The sequence below is a fragment of the Vulpes lagopus genome, chromosome X (assembly GCF_018345385.1).
Source record: "Vulpes lagopus strain Blue_001 chromosome X, ASM1834538v1, whole genome shotgun sequence".
Taxonomy (NCBI): domain Eukaryota; kingdom Metazoa; phylum Chordata; class Mammalia; order Carnivora; family Canidae; genus Vulpes; species Vulpes lagopus.
The window spans coordinates 81,304,079-81,325,799 of NC_054848.1; the positions used below are offsets into that span (position 1 = coordinate 81,304,079).

General features: G+C 39.0%; 1 protein-coding gene across 15 annotated transcripts in view; it reads left to right on the plus strand.

Moving 5' to 3' along the window:
• The first annotated feature begins 445 nt into the window (after window positions 1-445).
• Window positions 446-21,721, plus strand: part of VSIG1 (V-set and immunoglobulin domain containing 1) — a 146,981-nt gene continuing 125,705 nt past the window's right edge. For 6 of the 15 annotated variants that reach the window (XM_041740988.1, XM_041740991.1, XM_041740993.1 and 3 more), the window contains exons 1-4: window positions 808-1,131; window positions 15,901-15,988; window positions 17,135-17,179; window positions 19,528-21,187. In XM_041740988.1, coding sequence (XP_041596922.1) covers window positions 15,919-15,988; window positions 17,135-17,179; window positions 19,528-21,187 — 1,775 coding nt within the window. In that variant the 5' untranslated portion in view covers window positions 808-1,131; window positions 15,901-15,918. Of the gene's footprint in view, window positions 751-805; window positions 1,256-1,329; window positions 1,370-15,900; window positions 15,989-17,134; window positions 17,180-19,527; window positions 21,188-21,721 lie in introns of those variants that run through there. The other 9 variants (XR_005985658.1, XR_005985659.1, XM_041740989.1 and 6 more) reach the window with 6 other exon arrangements.

Sequence of the window (21,721 nt, forward strand, 5' to 3'; positions counted from 1 at the left end):
CCTTACATGGAAGAGAGGGTCTTGGCACTTATCATGCAATTAGTCACTTATTCATTCAACAAATAGTTTATTGATAGACTCTTTGTGTCAGGTGCTAGAGTTCAGTATTGACTAAAGCACATAGTCTCTGCCCTCATGACACTCATAATCTAGAGGGGAGACAGATCACCGTTGAATGAAAACTTTGTAATAATAGGAGCTACCACCGATTGCCTATAGTGTCCCTGACACTATTCTAAGCACTTGAAATGTACTAACTAATTTAATCGTTCCAACAACCCTAGGAGGTAAAGACTATTTACTGGCTCCACAGAACATAAAGAGTTAATTCCTGTGCCCTTTGCTCAGACCAGTAAGATTCCTTAGTGCCTGTGAGCAACTAGCCAGGCTCTTGGCCTTAGCTGCCTCTGGTGCGGAGGCGGGGTGTGTGTGTGTGTGTAAATGAGGAGTTTTAAGGCCCAGCACTTCAGAAATATTCCCACCCAGTGGCTCCAGGACTTGGAGTTGACCAGGAAGGATTTGTACGACTGTGTAAGACACCCTCAAAACCGCCCCTACCGCGGCTTTCCCAAAAGGAAAGCCTTTTCCTCCCACCTCCCAGTGCCCCCCCTTTCCAGGCCGGTCCCTCCCTCCGAGCCGCCTCTTCTCTGAGTCATTTCCCCTTCCCCGCCCCAAAGACCTTGGCTCCCTCTCCGTATCCCTTCCCTCTGGCAGGAAATAGAGGAAGGGCCAACTGGCTTTGGGAACCAGGTGAGCGCTTTTCCCAGCGATGAGAAACGCCCCCTCTCCCCAACATCCCGTTCGGAGGGAGAGGAAATTGAGAGTTCCCTCTGCCCAAGTGGCTAGCTTCCCTGTCCTATAAGCGCCCTGGTGGCCAAGCGCGGGAGGTGCCACACCCCGCCCGGTGTCTCCTGGGATGTGAGGAGGAAGTGGCGGCCCAGTCAGACGGGCCTGTGGAGCTGCCGCCAGCTCAGGCGGGGTGAGCTGAGCGCGCTGGTGTGGCAACTCGGCGCCCGGAGAAGCTGGGCAGCAGGGGAAGTCCGGCCCCGCCAGCCCCCCAGGAGCCCTGAGCTGGAAGCAGGAGATGCGCGTGCGGAGGGGTGGGCGGAGGCGCCTGGGCGCGAGGAATAAGTGAGTGTGAAGGGGCGTGCGGGACGCGCGCGCGCACGCTGGCGCAGCAACTTTTCGGGCGGTGTGTATATGCAGAGCTGTGCGTGGAGAATGGCAGCGCGTGCGCGGAGCGCGTGCGTGTGGGGTACGTGCGTGTGGGGTGCTTGCGTGTAGGCGTGCGTCAGGGGGAGGGGAAAACGGAAAGGACTGCTGGCTGACGCCGGGGGTGGGACTGACACTGCGTGCGTGCGGGACTGAGGTAAAGATGTCAGAGAAGCTCGGGCTGGCAGAGCCTAAAGTCGTGACTCTTAACTTGCCATTTCTCAGGTGGGGAGGGAGGGAAGACATGACCCCTTTGAAAATCGGGGAAATTTATTGACCATCTCCTTAAAACAACAACACCCCCCCCAAAAAAAAAAAACCCCACACGGTTTGCATATAAGCATAGAGGGCTCCTGGGCCCGCGGACGGCCATCTGTGGCCACTCAGATCATGGCTTCAAGGGGTAGAAACCCCAAATAGGTCCCTTTAGATTGTGTGAGAGGAGGAAGGGGACAGGTGACTGAGCCGTCGCCGGCTCTGCGGGCCCGCCGCGGGCTCCGTGTGACTTCGAGGCTGGGTTTGCTATGCCTCCGGGTCCTGGTGCCCTCAGAGATGGGTGACAAGGCGGGATGACACGCTCTGCCTTCTCCCCTCCCGCCCAGTGAACACTACGGAAGGGGATCTCGTGGCCATCCTCTAAAGCCAGGACACAGGAGCGGGGTGGGAGGGGGTGGGGACGACGATCTCACTAGCCTCAGACCTGCTGGTCAGCGCCTTGCTAAGTTGGCGCTTTGGGGGAAAAGAGACTAAAAGGAGACCAGCGGGCTTGAGGTCTGAGCCCATCTTTGTCATTAATTAACCTTGGGACCCTAAGCCATTGTCTTCATCTTCCTGGGTGTCACTTTCCTCATCTATAAAACGGGGTAGTCGCTCACGGGGTTGTTGAGAGTGTAACTAACATTACACTAAATTCCCAGCACATGGAAGTATTTAATAAACGGCAGCAAAAGTAGAAATATGTATCTTTCCAGAGAAGTTAAACATCTTATTCTGGAAAAATATATAAACTGGTGATCTATTTTTTGGTCTTTTCTAGGCACACCTAGTTGTGCCATCTTCTTCATACAAAGCCCACCAAGCCTATCCTGTAAAGTCACAGGGCTGAAGTAAGTGGGATTTTATTTTGAATTCTTTGCCACATTCAGGGAGATAATAATTAGTCCACCATCAGCTCTCACCTGGATTGCTGCATTGGTATTCAAGCCTTCACAATTGTCCTCTTTCCTCCCATGGTTCATTTTCCCTGTTGTAGTTACAGTTACCTTTCCCTCTGTGACAAAATAACCTACTGACTGATTCAGAGTACTGACTGCTGTGGGGTGGATCTTGTTCACATGCCAGCTCCACCCTGCTCCACCACTTTCTGGTTGTGTGACCTTGAACAAATGACTTCCCCTCTTTAAGAATCCTTTCCTTTAAAAGAAGAATCCTTTCCCTAATCCATAAAAGGGGACACTGGTAGTCTCTACCTCATTTAGGAGTTGTGAGAAGTTACAAAGTTAATGCATGCAGAGTGGCCCATAGTAAATGCTCAGTATAATGGTAGATTTAAAAGGGTAAGAGCAGTGAGGCTGCTAATGAGAGAGTGGTTACAGTGGTGTACTACGGAGACTAGACTGGCTACAGAGTAAAACCGAGGAGGTAATGACCTGGAGAATGGGAGAAATCAAAGGATGGAGATCTTGATGAGAATGAGTGGGTATTCTGAGCACCAACAAGTAACAAGAGTGGGAGGTTATAGCCAGAGATTGAGATAGTGGAGTTCAGGAATTCTAAAGTGGAATGGTCCCATGTTTAGCAGATGGTCTGGAACACTAATGGCTAGAAATGGCAAGTGAAGTGACATGTAATCAGGGATTGTAGAAGTAGAGATCAAGGTACAATGAGGGTAGATCAAGGGACAATTGGGTGAGTGATCTATAGGCATTGAGGTTGCTTATATGATGGCAGGGGTTTTTAAGTATTAATTAATTAATTTATTTTTATTGGGGTTCAATTTGCCAACATATGGCATAACACCCATGGGAAAGAAAATGGAGCTAGTGCCAAAGTCAAAGTCCACTCTGATGAACAAGAAGCAGTCATTTCTTTCGCAGATATTTGCTAAGCTCTTGCTAGATATCAGGATATGACAAGACAGACAAAAATCCTCCTCTCGTGGAGCTTCCTGTCTAGAGAGAGTGATAATTGGAATTAATAATCCCACCCTATAAATAGAAGACTGCAAACTGTGAGAAGAGCTATGAAGGAAAAAGAAGGGTTCCATTAGGGCTTATGGAGGGCTTATGGAAGACCTGAGCCTGTCTGTAGTGTCAGGGAAGGCTTCCTTGAGGAAATGATGAGAACTGAAGGATCAATTGGGGTAGATGGAGGTGGATGAGGGGTGCCTGAAGTGTCCCAAGTAGAGGGAAAAAGTAGCATGTGCAGAGACCGGAAGCTAGAACAATATAAAGGACTTGAAGAACTGATAGGCATCTTCTGTGCCTAGGGCATATAAAGCAAGGGAGAGAGCTGAGCTTGAATGGCAACTTTCCTTAATTATTTTAGGTTTTATTCTAGGAGCTTAAAAGAGTTTTAAGTAGTTGAATGACATAATCAGATTTCTCTGTATTTGTATGTTAATTATTTCCCCCCAGTTTGATTGAGATCTGATTGATATATAACATTGTGTAAGTTTAGGGTGTAGAACATAATAATTTGCTATATATATATGGCAAAATTTTTACAGTATTTCTTAAGTAATGCATACCTATATGCTCATTATAAAAAATAATCAAATACAAGAGTATGTAAATTGTGAAAGTCTAGTTTGTATTTTTGTGTGTGTACATTAGAATATATGTATGTATATGCACACATATGATACATGTATACTTTTATTGTATTTGTATACAATATAGTTATATATATAAAATAGCAACTGGCTTTTTCTACTTAATGTGTCTGACTCTTTCCATGTATTTATTTTTTTTTAAGTTTTTATTTGAGACAGAGAGAACAAGCTGGGGGAGAAGCAGAGGGAGAGGGGAAGGCAGACTTCCCTCTGAGCAGGGAGCCTGATGTGGGGCTCGATCCTAGGACCCTGGAATCATGACTTGAGCCAAAGGCAGCTACTTAACCGACTGAGCCACTCATGTCTTTATTTTTAAATTATTCAATAATATATATTTTCATGGTAAAAGATCAGAACAATATAGAGTCTTTACAGTATCTTTTCCATGCATTTATATTAAAAAATAAGTACTTATATGGATTTTTTTACATAACTGGACTCATTCATATTGTTATGCTGATTTTAAATTTCTTATTTTTGTACTTAATTCACATTTGACATGTGAATATATACATTTTTCTTTCAAAGGAATAGAACGTTAAAGGGAGGGCTAAAACCTCTGTCATCATTGATTTCCTCCCTGCCTCTCCTCTCCTCTACTCACTGTTTAGCTTATCTTCTCTTAAACCTTTTTCTATTCATTTGCAAACGTTCTCTCTCCCTTCCCCTTCCTCTCTCTCTCTTTCATGTACACAGAATATACAGTATTACTTAGTGTTATTAAAAGATATAAATTGGGCAGCCCTGGTGGCTCAGCAGTTTAGCACTGCCATCAGCCCAGGGCATGATCCTGGAGACACGAGATTGAGTCCCACCTTGGGCTCCCTGCATGGAGCCTGCTTCCCTCTGCCTCTCTCTCTCTCTCTCTCTCTCTCTCTCTCTGTGTGTGTCTCATGAATAAATAAATAAAATCTTAAAAAATAAATAAAAGATATAAATTGTATCATGCTTCTATGTATTGCTCTGCTACTTGCTGCTTTCACTCAACATTATGTCTGAAAATTTTTCATGTTAGTACATATAAATTTAACTTGTTCTTTTTCACTGTTGCATAGTGTTCTGCAGAACAGATAGGCTACAATTTGTACAGCAATTTCCCCACTGACTCGGTTATTTACAACTTTTTGCTAATATAAAATGTGATACAATGTAAATCTTTGTACATGCCTCTCTCTTTCCTTTCTCTACTGACTTCTAAATGCTATCTTTAGTCAATACTAGATTTTTAATATGTATTAGATTTATTTCAGGATTCTCTATTTGGTTCAACTGATCCATTTATTTATACCTGCATTCATACCACATTTTTAATTTCTATAGTTTTATGTAACATGTTTGATATCTAGCGTGGGAAAGAGCTTTCTTTTTTTCTTCAAATATTTTGTTATTCTTACATGTTTACCTTTTTATATGGATATTATAGTGGGATCATCTTACCCATATAGAATCTTATTGGGATTTTTGTTGACATTGCATTGAGTTTACAGATTTAACTGGGGAGAATTTGCATCTTTATATTGCATCTTCCTTTTTTATGAATAAACATGGTATGGCTCTCCATTTATTCAAATTTTTAGTTCTTTTTAGTAATGTTTTATGATTTTCTCCATAAATGTCTTGAACGTATCTTGTTTGGATCATTTCTAGCGCCCAACTGCTGAGCCACCCAGGCGTCCCTCTAGATACTTTGTAGTTTTTGTTACTACTATTAACAGGATTTTTTTCTTTCATTTTATAATTATTATAGGTGTATAAGAAAACTATTGAGTTTTGTGTGAAATCATGTGTGTCCAGCAAATTTACTTAATTCTATTTTATTTCTAATAGTTTGTTAATTGATTCTATTGGATTTTCTAGTTAGGCAAACAGATTATGTGCAAATATTGATAGTTTTGTCTCTTTGTCTTCAACCTGTATTCTATGTGCATTGTTTTTGTCTGAATGCATTGGCTAGGACCCTGTATAAGATTGAATAGTAGCAATGATATCCTTGATATCATTGATATCAATTATGATAATCATTGATTATCACTGATTATCATAAGATAATGATATCGACATCCTTATCTTATCCTTCCCTTTAATAGGAGTGCTTCTAAGTGAAATAAGTCAGTCAGAGAAAGACAAATACCGTATGATCTCAGTTATATGTGGAATTTAAGAAAGAACACAGATGAACATATGGGAAGGGTGAAAATCAAAAAAGGAAAGAGGGAAACAAACCATAAGTGACTTAACAACAGAGCAAACTGAGGGTTGATTGAGGGAGGAGATAGAGGGGGAAAGGGCTTAGATAGGTGATGCGTATTAATGAGGGCACTTGTGATGAGCCCTGGGTGTTGTATGTAAGTGGTGAATCACTGAATTCTACTCCAGAAACCAATATTGCATTGTATGTAACTAACAAAGTTTAAGTTAAAAAAAAATAGGAATGCTTCTAAAATGCTTATGGTGGGTTTTTGGCAATTGCTCTTTATTAAATACATTTTCTTTATGGCTTACTTTTTGGGGGCTTATTTTTTAAAAGAAAGAATGGATATGAAAGTTTGTCATTTGCTTCTAAAATGCTTATGGTGGGTTTTTGGCAGTTGCTCTTTATTAAATACATTTTCTTTATGGCTTACTTTTTGGGGGCTTATTTTTTAAAAGAAAGAATGGATATGAAAGTTTGTCATTTGCTTTTTTACCTGTAAGGTGGACATATAGGTTTTTCTCCTTTAAATTGTTAAAGCATTGAATTGAATTGCATTGATAGTGTTTTAAAAACTTTCAGTTACGGGGACATCTGGGTGGCTCAGTGGTTGAGCATCTGACTTTGGCTCAGGGCATGACCCCGAGGCCCTGGGATCAAGTCCTATATCAGGCGCCTCAGAGGGAGCCTGCTTCTCTCTACCTGTGTCTCTGCCTCTCTGTGTGTGTGTGTCTCTCTCATGAATAAATAAAAATTTTTAAAAAACTTTCAGTTATGAAAGTTTCCAAACATAAATTACAGTAGAGAACAAAATAAACCCCATGTACCCATAATTCAACTTCAGTAGCAACATTTGTCCTACTTGGTTCAGCTATCCCCACCCCCCTTTTCTACTGGGATGTTTTAGGCTAATCATGAATGTTATCTGACTTCATTCCTAAATATTTCAGTGTGCATCACAAAAAATTATAGCACAAACGAATCTTCTCGTACAATCATAATGCCATTATCACACTAAAGCCCAACACCCATACAAATTTTCCCAATTGTCTAAAATATATTTTTAACCTTGGGGTTTTTCCAGTCAGGATCCAACCAAGGTTAACTTGTTGTACTAAGTTTCCTAGCAACTAACTTGTTGCATAAGTTTCTTTCAAGTTTTTAAAAAAGCTAAGACAGAGCAATACCTCCTCTTTTTTATTCTCATGCCTTTGGTTTGTTGAAGATACTTCCAGTTGTCCTGTAGACTCTCTCACAACATGGATTTGACTAATTACTTCCTTGAAGTGCTGTTTTACTTATTTTTATATTGCCTATATTCCTTGTTTACTGGAAGTTAGAGCTAAACACTTTTTTTTTTGTTTTTTTTTAGAGCTAAACACTTGATTAGAGTCTTTATTATTATTTGGTGAGACTGTCTCATAGTTGATACTGTGTACTTCCTTTTACAGAGTTTGCTCGTCTTTTAGTAATACTGAAAGAGAATTGAAATGATGATAGTCTTATCCCTTCAGTGTAATATTCTCCATCATCTTTTCACCTAATGGCTTTACCATCCATTTGGTAACTGTTATCTGAAACAGTTATTTTGTTCAGGATTTCAAAGTAACGATTCTATCATTCTTTCAGCATTTGTTAGCTAGCATACCACTCTTTAAGAACTATCCCTCATCTACTATGGATTTGGTAAGCCTAAAATACAGGTCCTATAGGAAAGACAGGATAAATGCTTAACTCTTTCCCTGTAATTGTTAATTTTCCAAGTAAGGAGTTGGCGCCCTGTTGCCCATTAACAGACGTGTAAATGTAAAATATCCCTTTTTCCCTAGGATTAATATATGATTAATGATGTATCTTTTTAAATATACTATAGAATTTGAGGGACTAATTTAGCAGTTTTGTATCTGTCTTCACAAAGGAGATGTAGCATTGATCCTCCACCTGGGGCTGAAGCACCCCTCTAGCAGGCATTTGGAAATGTTTGGAAGTCCTTTAGTTGTCAGTGTGTGTGTGGGGGGGATCCTACTGGTATTTAGTAGATGAGGACCAGGAATGCTAAAGGAAGAATTGTCCTACCAAAAATGTCATTTGCACACCTGTAAAAAGAAATAATGGCCTATAGTTTTCCTCTGCTTGTTTGATTTTGATATTAAGGTTATGCATTTTTTATATCTAAGTTCATAAGTGAGATGGGTCTATAATTTCTTTCCTTTTAGTAGTCAATTTTGATATGAAGGTGATATTAGCCTTATGACTATATGGTGTCATTTCCATTCTATTACTTTGCTATGGAAAATTTATATAAAGTTTGATTAATCTGTTCCTAAACAACGGGTCAAACTCTCCCACAAAGGTTTTTGGGCTGGTGACTTTTGAAGTAGATTATTATCATTTCATATCTTCTATGATTAATTGGTCTATTTAAGTTTTTTATTTCTTAAGCCAACTTTATTTATTTTCTTGGGAAATATCCATATCACCTAGCTTTTTTAAGTTGTTGGTATAAAAGTTATACATAGAAAAAACATAGGACATAGTACTTCTAAAAAGTAATTTTCTGATCATTTTTAAATCTCCATTTTTGTAACTTGGCTCCCTTTTATTTAATTTGTGCCTTCTTTTTGAAATAATACTTGCTAAAAAAATGTCCATTTTATTAGTCTTATTTATTATTTTTTAATTTTTAAAAATATTTTTATTTATTTGAGAGAGAAAGCATAAGTGGGGGGAGGGGAGGAACAGAGGGAGAGGAAGTAGCAGACTCTCTCTGCTGAGCAGGGAGGCAGATGTGGGGCTTGATCCCAGAATCCTGGGATCATGACCGGAGCCTAAGGCAGACACTTAACTGACTGAGCCACCCACGCACTCTATAGTCTTTTTTTTTTTTTAATTTAAATTCAATTAGCCAACATATAGTACATACTTAGTTTCAGATGTGATCTTTTTCTTTTTAAATGTTTTACTTCTATGAGAGAGAGAGAGAGAGAGAGAGAGAGAGAGCGTGAGCAGGAGGAGGGGCAGAGGGAGAGGGAGAGGGACAGGCAGATTCCCCACAGAGGGCAAAGCCAGACACGGGGCTCCATCTCAGGACCCTGAGATCATGACCTGAGCTGAAGTCAGGACTTAACTGACTGAGCCCAGGGATGCAGGAGCCCCTTCATTAGTCTTTTTAAAGAACTAGCATTTCCTTTTATTGATCTACTCTATTCTTTTTTTTTTTAATTTTTTATTTATTTATGATAGTCACAGAGAGAGAGAGAGAGGCAGAGACACAGGCGGAGGGAGAAGCAGGCTCCATGCACCGGGAGCCTGATGTGGGATTCGATCCCGGGTCTCCAGGATCGCGCCCTGGGCCAAAGGCAGGCGCCAAACCGCTGCGCCACCCAGGGATCCCCTGATCTACTCTATTCTTATTGTTTGCTTTCTATTCCAGTAATTATTGATTTTTAACTGAGATATAATTAGCATACATTATATTAATTTCAGGTGTATAACATAATGATTCAATATTTGTGTATATTGTGAAATGATCACCACAGCAAGTCTAGTTAATACCTATCACCAAAAATAATGATAATACCTATCACCATACAGAATTGTTTTTCTTATGATGAGAACTTTTAAGATCTACTCTCTTAATAATTTTCATATATGCAATTCAGTATTATTAACTATAGTCACCATGCTATGCATTACATCCCCATGACTTATTTATTTTATAACTGGATTGGTACCTTTTGAGTCCCTTCACTCATTTCACCTACCCCTTATCCACTGCCTCTAGCAACCACCAATCTGTCTCTGTATCTGTGGGCTAGTTTTTTGTTTTGTGTTATATTCCACATATAAGTGAGATCATATAGTTTTTGTCTTTCTCTGACTTACTTAACTTAGCATAATGCCCTCAAGGTCTATCCATGTTGCTGAAAATGGCAGGTGTTTGTTTGCAAGGAGAGAAGGAAGGTAGAGGCAGACTACCTCAGATTGGTAGGTGGCAGGTTTAATAAGCAAGGAAGCTTATGTGTGAGCTTGGGCAGCTGCAAGAGGAGTAGATCTTCACACTTGCCCACCAGAATCTTAAGTTTATATAGAGGCCTCAAGGGGTTTTAGTCATGTATACCATCCAGATGGGCTCAACAACACTTTACTCTCTCTCAAGACTATGTCCTTGGAACAGCTTCTGAGAGTGGGGAAGGCAAATGGAATGCACATTCTAAGGATGGGGGAGGGAGTAAGGAGCCTCCAATTGCCCAGGTCCAGCTCCTTGGTCAGCTGGAGGTCACATCCTCTTGATGACTTCCTGCAACAGCAAGATTTCTTTTTTTATGGCTGAATAATATTCCATTATCTATCTCCTTTAGCATGCATAGTGAAATACAAGAATCATGTGTTTTATTGGATGAGTTTTGATAACTGGCATAACCAAAACCTCTATCAAGATACAGAACATTTCTGTCATATCAAAGAATTCCTCTTTTGCAGTTAATCCTCATCTCCTCTTCCTCACCAGAAGTAGTTACTATTCTGATTTATTGTGATAGATTAGTTTTGCACATTTTAAAAATTCGTATTTTTGTGTAACATACTCTTTTGTGTAAAGCTCTCTCTGCATGGTTCATTCACATTGTTGCTTGTATCAACACTTCATTCCTTTTTATTATTGAATAACGCTATTGTATGGATAGATCACAGTTTGCTTATACATTCCTATGTTGATGGATACCTGGGCTGTTTCTAGTATGGGCTATTGTGAATAAAACTGCTGTAGACATTCTTGTGTAATTATTTTGTGAAAAAATGTATATATATTGCAGTGGGGAGTGGTAAATATCTAGGAATGAAATTTATGGGTCATAGAATAGGTGTATGTTTTGTTTTATGTGAAACTGCTGTATCTTTGTATCATTTTTCTCTCCCACCAACATCCTTATAAGCGTTTGGCAGGGTCTATTTTATTAATATTAACCATTCTGTGGGTATGAAGTGGAACCTCACTGTAGTTTTTATTTGCATTTCCTTAATGACTAATGATGTTGAGCATCTTTTCATCTGCTATTATTGGCCATTTGTATATCTTCCTTTGTGAAAGGTTTATTCAAATATTTTGCTCATTTTCTTTTTTTCTCTCAATTCCTAGCAACCACTAAATGTAATTTCTATCACTATGAATAATATTTCGTTGTGAGTATATACCACATTTTGCTTATTGATTCATCAGCTGATGGACAGTAGGGTTGTTTCCACATTTCTGTTATTGAGTATAGTGCTGCTATAAATATCCTTGTGCAAATTTTTGTGTTAAATACCTGTTTTCAGTTCTTTTGGGTATATATGTGGGAGTGGAATTGCCAGGTAATATGTTATTTGTATGTTTAACTTATTGAGGTACTGCCAAATGTTTCCACAGTGGCTGCACCATTTTATATTCCCATGAGCAATATATGAGGGTTCCAGTTTCTCCATATCCTTACCATTTTCCATTTTTAAAATTATAGCCATACTAGTGAATGTGAAGTGAATTATTACTCAGTTATAAATAGGAATGAAGTGTGGATACATTGCTATAACATGGATGAACCTTGAAAACATTATGCTAAGTGAAAAAAGCCAGATAAAAGACACCATTATTGTACTATTCTATTTATATGAAACATCCAGAATAGGCAAATCCTTAGAGATAGGAAGTAGAATTGTGGTTTCTAAAGAATGTGGGGTGGGGAGAATGGGCAGTGTTTGCTTAATGGGCACAGTGTCTTGGGGGTGATAAAACTGTTCTGGAATTAGATAGTGATGGTTGTAAAACTTTGTGAAGACACTACAAATCATTGAATTGTATACTTTAAAAGGGTGAATTTTATGATATGTGAATTAAATATCAATTTTTAAAAGTACAGTCTCATTTTAGCCCTGGAGGTGAGATTTGATGTTAAATTTGTAGCAGTTCTTTCCTATTTTTAGCATGGATACCATGTAGAGTCACCATGAAAAGTTGTAGTTTGTTGACTGAAAAGGCACAGGGCCAAGCATCTGAATAGGGACTGAAATTAGCACATATTCTGCTGTCTAACTTGTGTTCCTAGCTTGGTGCTGCTCCAGCCCAGAGAAGGAAACACCATTTTACCATTTTGTAATTCAGCTGCCCAGAGGAGACATCTTACTTTGATTTGTCTCCTTGGAGAGGGCATCTTGTACTACTTTGCATTAAAGATGCGATATGTTCTAGTGGAGATCCTAGTACAATAGACACTGCTTTGCTATCCTGGAATTTGAGCCATCTCACAGCCTTTTTACTCAGTCTAATAACCAGTTATAAAATATCCCCATAATTCCCCAAAGGTCTGTTGACTGTAACTCACTTTCTGGTACAATTTCTATGTCAGGATTTTTTAGCCACAGGCAATAGAACTTGGTTCTGAGTAACTTAAGCAAAGATAGGAATTTGGGGAAGACTACTGGAGTTGATCAAAACCAAAGGAAATGCTGAAAAACAAAGCCTCAAGGAGGTCCAGAACTAAGAAAGCTTGGAGCATTTGGGTGGCAGAACTTCAGGACTTATAAGTCTCCACTCAGGCTTTTAAATTCAGGCAAAGAGAATCTGATTATTCCACTAAGAGGGATAGAGTTTCTCATTAGGACACAGATCAGTGAAAGAATGCTGGAGGAACCAAATAAAAGCTATGAAAGGAAATAAAAAGACAGATGTCAACATCTATGTGGGGGTGGGGGTGGTGTGTTGAGGAAGCCTTCAGATGTATGAACATAGATTGCAGAGTAGAAGGCTACTGCGATAAAGAATCAGAGGTTGTAAGGATGATTGAAATAATGAACATGATTGAAATTTCCCACGAAGAGAGTAAATGACCAATGCCATCCCTTCAGCATCATTACCTGAGGGCAAGAACACTTCTTGGAGCAATTTGTAACTGGAGGATTGTTTCTATGTTTTGGAGGACATGATATTCCTAGTAATTGGGGAAAAAATCCAGGGCATAGGACTATAGCTCTATGCTGGGAACATTCCATCTTGTAAGAATGAAGTTGTTATGTGGAGATCTTAATGGAATGTAACTTCTGTCAGTTATAATAAATGCCAGCTTATTTTCCCTCTTATATTGTACTTGGTCATGTGCTAAATGTTTTATGTATGTTGCCTTATTTAATCCTCACAACACATTAATGAAGTTATCATTATCACCATATTTTATAGATGGGTTACTGTAGTCTCAGAGTTTAAGCAATTTATTCAACATATTGCTAGAAAGCAGTGGAAATGGAGTTTAAGGTCTACATGAGTTCAAAGTCATTTCTATTCCATATCAAATGATACAGCAATGTCAATATTAGCTATAGTTTAGGATTATTGAGCCTCTGCTGCATACCATGTAATGTACTGGAGACCTTATATGCATTATCTCATTTAATGTTCATAATAACCTTATAAGGAGGGTGCCTGGGTGGCTCAGTTGGTTAAGCGCCTGCCTTCAGCTCAGATCATGATCTCAGGATCCTGGGATCGAGCCCCCTGTTGGGCGCCCCACTCAATGGGGAGTCTGCTTCTCCCTCTCCCCCTGTCTCTCCCCCTGCTCGTGCTCTTTCTCTCTCAAATAAGTAAATAAAAATCTTTAAAAAATAACCTTATAAGAAAAGTACTATTGTTATTCCTATTTAACAGTTGCAGAATCTGAGGCTTAGAGATATTAATTCAATAGTTGTCACATCATAAGTGGTAGTCAGAGCTTGAACACTTCTATTTGATTCCAAAGCCTGTGTGCTTTACCAATAAACTCTCCTCTATCAAAAATAACTGAATCTAGAATGGTGGCTCTCTTCCCTGACTGTGTATTAGAATCACCTGGGGAGCTTTGAAAAAAAAAGTCAATACCAAATCTCATCATCAAAAATTCTGATTTAATTTATCAGGAATGCAGACTTGGCCTTGGATTTTAAAAAAAAAAAAAAAACGCTTTTATTCATTCATCCCAATTTTTTCAATAAGCATATCTTTATGCAATAAGTTTATCTTTAAAAGATTTTTGAATTTTTATTTATCTATTTAAAAGAGAGAGAGAGAACAAGCAGGGGGGGAGAGGGAGAAGCAGGTTCCCTATTCAGCAGGGGGCCTGACGTGGGACTCAATCCCAAGACCCTGGAATCATGACCTGAGCCAAAGGCAGATGCTTTACCAGCTGAGCCACCCAGGTGCTCCTGTTCAATGAATATTTAATGTCTTCTTTATGCTAAATACTTTCTAGGTATTTACTTCCTAGCAGGATGTATCAGTTAGGTATTGTCACAATGATACGTAATACAACGATAAAATCTTAGTGGCATGAAAAACTAAGAACTTATTAAGTACTTATTCTCACATTTCTGGAGCCTAGCCAGGATTCAAGCTGATTAAGCAGAGCTTTGTTGGACAACTCTGATTTAGGTTGGGATGACAACTTTTCTTGCTTCAGGACTGAGTAAACTGGTATGGCTCTGCTTCATGCATTTCTCCTCAGACCAGTGGACTAGTTGGCACTTGTGTCTCTCATGGCTCATCTCATACCAGTGGGAGAATTGCAAGAGGGAGCATGTCCAACTGTGCAAGCATATTTCAAGCCCCTGCTTAAGTTACATCTGTGTGTACTTTATTAGCCAAAGCAAGTCTCAAGGCTGAGCGCAAACACAAGAGCTGGGAAAATAAGCCTCACTTCTGCTGTGCAGACTTGCAAAGTTCATGGCAAAGGTTGAGAATTGGGGCCAATACTTCAATTTAGGTGGGAAAGAATGAAAATGAACGATAAGCATTATACATAAGAAAATTATCAAGTGTGTTATAAAGTGATAAGTAATATTGCAAAAAAAAATTATGGAGGGTGGTATGAAGGTAATTTTAATGTGCAGCTAGGACTGAGAACCACTGATCTTACAATGTTCAACCTGGAGAGAAACCTGGGCAAACATTCCCTCAGCCATTGTGAAAATGATAAAACAGACCCAGAAAGAATTTTACTCAGGGTCATATGTCCATAGTTATAGAAATGGAACTAGGGCCTATATCTCCTAATACTATAGATTGTTTCTCTTATACTACAGTATTCCAATCTAAGGTCTTAGAATTCTTCTAGAATTCTTCTATCATTGTGAAAATGATAAAACAGATCCAGAAAGAATTTTACTCAAGGTCCATAGGTCTATAGTTATAGAAATGGAACTAGGGCCTATATCTCCTAATACTATAGATTGTTTCTCTTATACCACAGTATTCCAATCTAAGGTCTTAGAATTCTTCCTTTATTAATGGCACCAAAAATATGTTGTGGAAAGACACAGTCATTCTTTTTTTATCTTGACCCTAGACATTAGAGGTGTATTCTCTAAATCCTGTGTTTCTCTTAGTAACCCAATTCAGAGCCCAATTTCACATTTCCCATATTTGTACTGTTCAAAAGTTTACAGACATTCTACCTTCTTTTAGTTTTTCTCCTCTTCAAGTTAAAGACTGTTGGTTTTGATCTTTCTTCATGTGATCCCGTAGTCCCACCCTAGCAAATCTACTTGATTATTGGGCCTTCTCTCTTCCCTAACTTTATAGTGCCTGGAGTAGTCTTTCTTGAGTTCCTTTTTACTTTGAGCTTCCACTAGGCCTTTCAGTCATCATTTCTGTTTTGGATTACAGTCTTCTTGATTTGCCAGGATGACCAGTCAAAAGAAAAGAAAAGATATGGAACCTGCCTGTACTTGGAGTTTATTGTCTGAACAGAAAGGTGAGTAACTGAATGAGGTAAGAGATGGTATAATCTAAATAATCCTGTTCATTCTTTTTCTCCTACTTCTCCTCGTGGACTTTGGGATTTTTGGGGGGAATCTTTAACATTGTGTTGCATGTGTATAGGTTTGTGTATATTGAGATGCTACATGGATACATTATTTACCCATTAATAATCTCTTAAAAATGTCTCCACAATTTTTGTGTTTTCCAAAATGAGGAAAAAGAAAAGAGAAGAAGCAACTGTGGTTTCTACTGTTTTCCATGATCCCAAAAGCATTTATAATCCTGAAAGACTCAAGTCTCTCCCTTTACTGTAACCACAGATTTTCACAGGAGGCAGCACAAAAGAGCAAAGAGTGAAGATTGCTGGAGTCCTTCCCCTTGTGGCTGATTTCTGAGCTCCAAGAAATATTTAATTATGGGGAATAGAAACTGATTATCATCAGCAGACCACTCACTTGCCTGCCCATTTCTGTGACATTGTTATATCTACCTCTCCAGACTTTGCTTCCTCCCATCCACATTTTCATACCTTCTCCCAAGTATAAGTCCCACTCTTGCTTTTAAAGGTGTGCATGTACTAAAAAGCTATAGGAATGTGGAGGCTGTGTGTGTGTGTGTGTGTGTGTGTATGCATGCATGCACATGTGCCTATATTTGTGTATTTCTATCTATATATCTATATATGTAAGTGTTTGGGTTGAATGTGTATATGTATTCAAATCTTAAATCATTGTATATATGTCACACTAACATCAGCAGTGCCTTATTTCTTACTAATAAATTAAGCTCAAAACAATCTCCAACAGAAGCAATAGGCTAATGCTCAATGAAAAGCAAAATACCAGAAATAGTCACTTCAAATAATGTGTGCTGCTTTAAGTTAATGCCTAAAATTTTCCTTACAGAGCATAAAAATGTAAATGTTTATACCCTAAATATATGTGTGTGAAGGTCTCAGTTAAAAAATAATTTTGTGGGTGAGTTAGAATAGATGTGAGGTGACTTTCTTCCTTGTATTTCTGTCTGGGGGAACAACAGGAATGGCTGAAACAATGTGGCTGTAATTTCTGTATATTTCCGTGTTTTAATTGGAAGGTGTATTTGTGCTTCTCTTAATCTCAACTCTTTCCTCCCACAGCTGCTTCAAATTCTCAGTCTCCATCTTCATGGAAAGAATTCACAGGTAGATGTCTTCTCTCTTTTCCTTTTTTTTTTTTGTTTTGTGAAAAGTGCCTCCTAAAAACCTGGCTTCTCATCCACATTCCACTCCCATTTCTTCCCCCCTATTCATTAGACAGTAACCATTGATTTTTTGGAGGGGGTAATATCTATGAGGCTCTAAATTGCCATAACATATAGGACTTTTATAACATATAGAATACATATTTGAATACTAGGAGGACCACTGATGGTCGTCAGGCACCAGATGTACAGAGCTTTATGGCTAGAACAGACCTGTCTGTTTTAGGAGTGATCTAAATTGAGGCCAGCAAATTACAGCCAGTGGGCCAAATCAAACTAGGGACCTGTTTTTGTAAATAAAGTTTTATTAGAAGCAGCCATGCCCGCTCATTTCTACCTTCAAGCTTAGATGGCAGAGTTGAATAACTGCAACAGAGACCCAAAAGCCTAAACTACAGAATTTTACAGAGGAAGTTTGCCAACACTTATCTAGATTAGCATTTCTCACGCAGTTCTACAGAGCACCGTTGTCCAGGCCGTAATAACTTTGCTTGTAGGAAAGGGTTCTATAGTCATTTGAGACCAGAAATGCTGGATTAAACCAAGTTAATTAGCCTATTTATTTATTTTTACTGTAGGCCATTTCAGATCCTTTGATATGCTAACATGCATTGAGAAACTCTAAAAGGAGATAAAGGGTGCATTCCCCTTAATTTATTTGACCACTGGACATCTTTCCCACAATTTTTTAAATATCTTGCAAAATAGTGTTCTAAGGAATACTTATTTGGGAAATGCTAGCTTAGACATTCACTTAACAGAAGTTTGAACTTGATAACTGACTTCTTGGATTATTTTTTCTAGTTGCAGAAAGTGAAAAGCTGTATAGTATGGCATTTAAGCACACAGACCATGGCTTTAGACAAACCTTAATCTTAATTAAGTCTCTACCATTTACTTGCTGTTGAACCTTGGACAAGTTATCTAATGTAATAATCAGGACTGGCTACATAATTGATGGGGTGTGGTGTAAAATGAAAAGGCAGGACCCCTTATTCAAAAGTATTAAGAATTTCAAGATAGCAACAGCAGAACATTATACCAATGGGTCCTTCTGAGCATAAGACGTGTGCACAGATTGTACACCCATGAACTCATAACCCTGGTTATAAATTTCAATTTCCTCAGCTATAAAATGTGGATAATACCTACGTATTATGCTAAGTATTATGCTAAATATTAAATCAGAAATGCATATAAAGAGCTAGTAAAGTATCTGGCACAGAGTGGGAGTAACAAATGACTTGTTTTTAATTCAAAAGCATTTATAGCTATATGCAATAATTATTGAGTGTCTACTATATGCCAGGCACCATGCTAGGTACTTAATGTATTATGGTGAAGAATACAAATAAGGTCCTTATCTTCATGTAGATTATTGTTTAGTGGGAAAACAGATAATGAAAAAATAAATAAGACAACTATAAATTGTGATAAGAGCTGTAAAGAGGAGACAGAGGGGAAAGGCAATAATAGAGAGGACATGATTTTAAATTGAGTGGTCAGGCAAGTCCTTTTCTAGGAAGTAATGTTTAAGTTGAGATCTGAAGGATGAGAAGAAGCTCTCCATGAGAAGAGCAGGAAGAGTGTTCCAGGCAGAGAGAATAGCTAGTGGAAAGGCCCTGAAGTGAGAAATAACATAGCATTTGTGAGAAACTGAAACCAGGCTAATGTGGCTTGAGCGTAGGGACTGAGAAGGAGAGTGGTTCATGGTATACCTTGTAAGATAAGATAAGAGTTTGAGATTTCATATGAAGTGCAATGAAAAGCTCTTGAAAGGTTTTGGGCATGGCAGTCACATGATATAATTGGTATTTTTAGAAGATCATATTAGGTTCTGTGTGAAGGGGAGCCATAGATAAGCTAGAGTAGATGAGTAGGAGGCTATTTTAGCAGTACAGGAAAGACTTGATAGTGCCCTGTACTTGGGTGGTATTTGAGGATGTAATGATAAATGAAAGGATTGGAGGCTTATTTTGGAGGTATATCTAATAGGCCTTACTAATTGATTGGATTTGGAGGATTCAAGAGAAGGAAAAGAAATAAAAAATGACTCTTAACATTTTTCTGAGCCACTTGGTGGCACCATTTAACTGAGATGAGATGCCTGGGGAGGATTTTTTTTTGGGGGGGGGGGTGGACACCCATGTAGAAACCAACAGCTCAGCTTTAGACATGTAAAATTGGAGGACCTATTAAGATGTCCCAAGTGGAGAGGGTGGTATGAGTTATAGTTGTTTGTGTTGTGTAGGATTCTGTGATTACTAACTCTTGGTGTCACCTCATTAGATTACCAGGAAATATTTAGAAAACATCTAAAAGAAAAATACCTAAACATAGGAGTCCATAAATGTTATCACCATGGCAAACATATAGAGTCACGACTGCTTGTTGTAAAAGAACATGGTATATCAGAAAAGACACCGTGTGGGATTCCTCAACAAGATAATTTTATTGATATGGAACACGTATTTGATCCTGATGAAGAGGGCTCCAGTTCATCCCAAACTGTGGTGCTTCAGGGATGTGCGGGGATTGGAAAAACAGCTGTAGTGCACAAGTTCATGTATGACTGGGCAGCAGGAATGGTTACTCCAGGCAGGTTTGACTATCTCATCTATGTAAACTGCAGAGAAATAAACGGTATTGCTAACCTTAGTGCCGCTGACCTGATCACTAACACTTTCCAAGATATAGATGGACCAATCCTGGACGTTATTCCTATGTATCCAGAGAAGCTTCTGTTCATTCTTGATGGATTTCCTGAGCTTCAGTGCCCTGTAGATAACCAGGAAGAGGATCTTAGTGCTAATCCCCAGGAGAAGAAGCCAGTAGAGACCCTCTTATGTAGTTTTGTGAGGAAAAAACTGTTCCCTGAATCTTCCCTGCTGATAACTGCCCGGCCTACAACCATGAAGAAGCTCCACTCTCTGTTAAAACAACATATCCAGGCAGAGATTGTATGGTTTACAGATGCTGAAAAGAGAGCATATTTCTTGAGTCAGTTTTCAGGTGCTACTGTAGCAATGAAGGTCTTTTATGAGCTGCAACAAAATGAAAGCCTTGACATTATGTCGTCTCTTCCCATCATCTCCTGGATGATCTGCAGGGTCCTGCAGTCACAGGGAGATGGCGACAGGACTCTTATGAGGTCACTTCAGACCGTGACTGATGTGTATCTGTTTTACTTCTCCAAGTGCCTTAAAACCCTTACAGGCATCTCGGTGTGGAAGGGACAGAGTTGCCTGTGGGGCCTTTGCTCTTTGGCTGCAGATGGACTGCAGAACCAGCAGGTCCTATTTGAAGTCAGTGACCTCAGGAGACATGGGATAGGAATATATGATATGAATTGCACTTTTCTAAATCACTTTTTGAAAAAAGTTAAAGGAAGTGCCAGTGTCTACACTTTCCTTCACTTCAGTTTCCAAGAGTTCTTGACTGCTGTGTTCTATGTCCTGAAGAATGATAGCAACTGGATGTTTTTTGGTCAAGTGGGAAAAACATGGCAAGAAATATTCCAACAATATGGAAAAGGGTTTTCATCACTAACGATACAGTTCTTATTTGGCCTCTTACATAAAGGAAAGGGAAAGGCTGTGGAAACTATTTTTGGAAGAAAAATCTCTCCAGGACTTCGAGAAGAGTTATTGAAGTGGACTGAGAAAGAAATAAAGGATAAATCTTCTAGGTTACAGATTGAGCCAATGGACTTGTTTCATTGTTTGTATGAGATTCAGGAAGAGGAATATACAAAAGGGATAATTGATGATTTACAGTCAATTATATTGCTTCAACCTACCTATACAAAAATGGACATTCTGGCTATGTCATTCTGTGTAAAAAGCAGTCACAGTCACCTGTCAGTGTCCCTAAAATGTCAGCACCTACTTGGATTTGAGGAGGAAGAGCGAGCCTCTGCATTCATACCACCAGCTTCGGCACTTAATCAGTGAGTATATTAATGTCTTTTCTCCCATGTTTTGGCCTTTAGAAACAATGGGCATTCTAGTTTATTTCAAGTAGTCAGGCACATGATCATTTTTACAATTGTTGATAAGTAAATCTTCTCTGCTTTCCATATTTTATGTCAGTCAATCTAATAAGGATTTATTGAATATCTGTCACATACTGAATGCTAGCCTAAGTAGACAATGAGGAAAGTTAACATTTCTGAGCACTTACTATGTGCCAGGCACTGTGCTAGCCACTATAAGTGTGTGTGTATATTAGTCTTCACTGTCACTCTGTGAATGTGCTTTATAATTATAAAGTGTTATGAGCATGTAAGTCATCAAGATTATCATTGAGGACTCTGCTATTTTGGTGTTGATGACTATTCTAGAAAAGGTGGTAAGCTTAACATTGAATTGGTCATCACTCTCCTCTACACATACTTCATCACTGAGGCCTCAAAGAGCTCCAGGTTAGTGAGGGCCAGAACTGCACTCCTGTGTATATTGCTGTAAAGCTGGGGCTTTTTCTA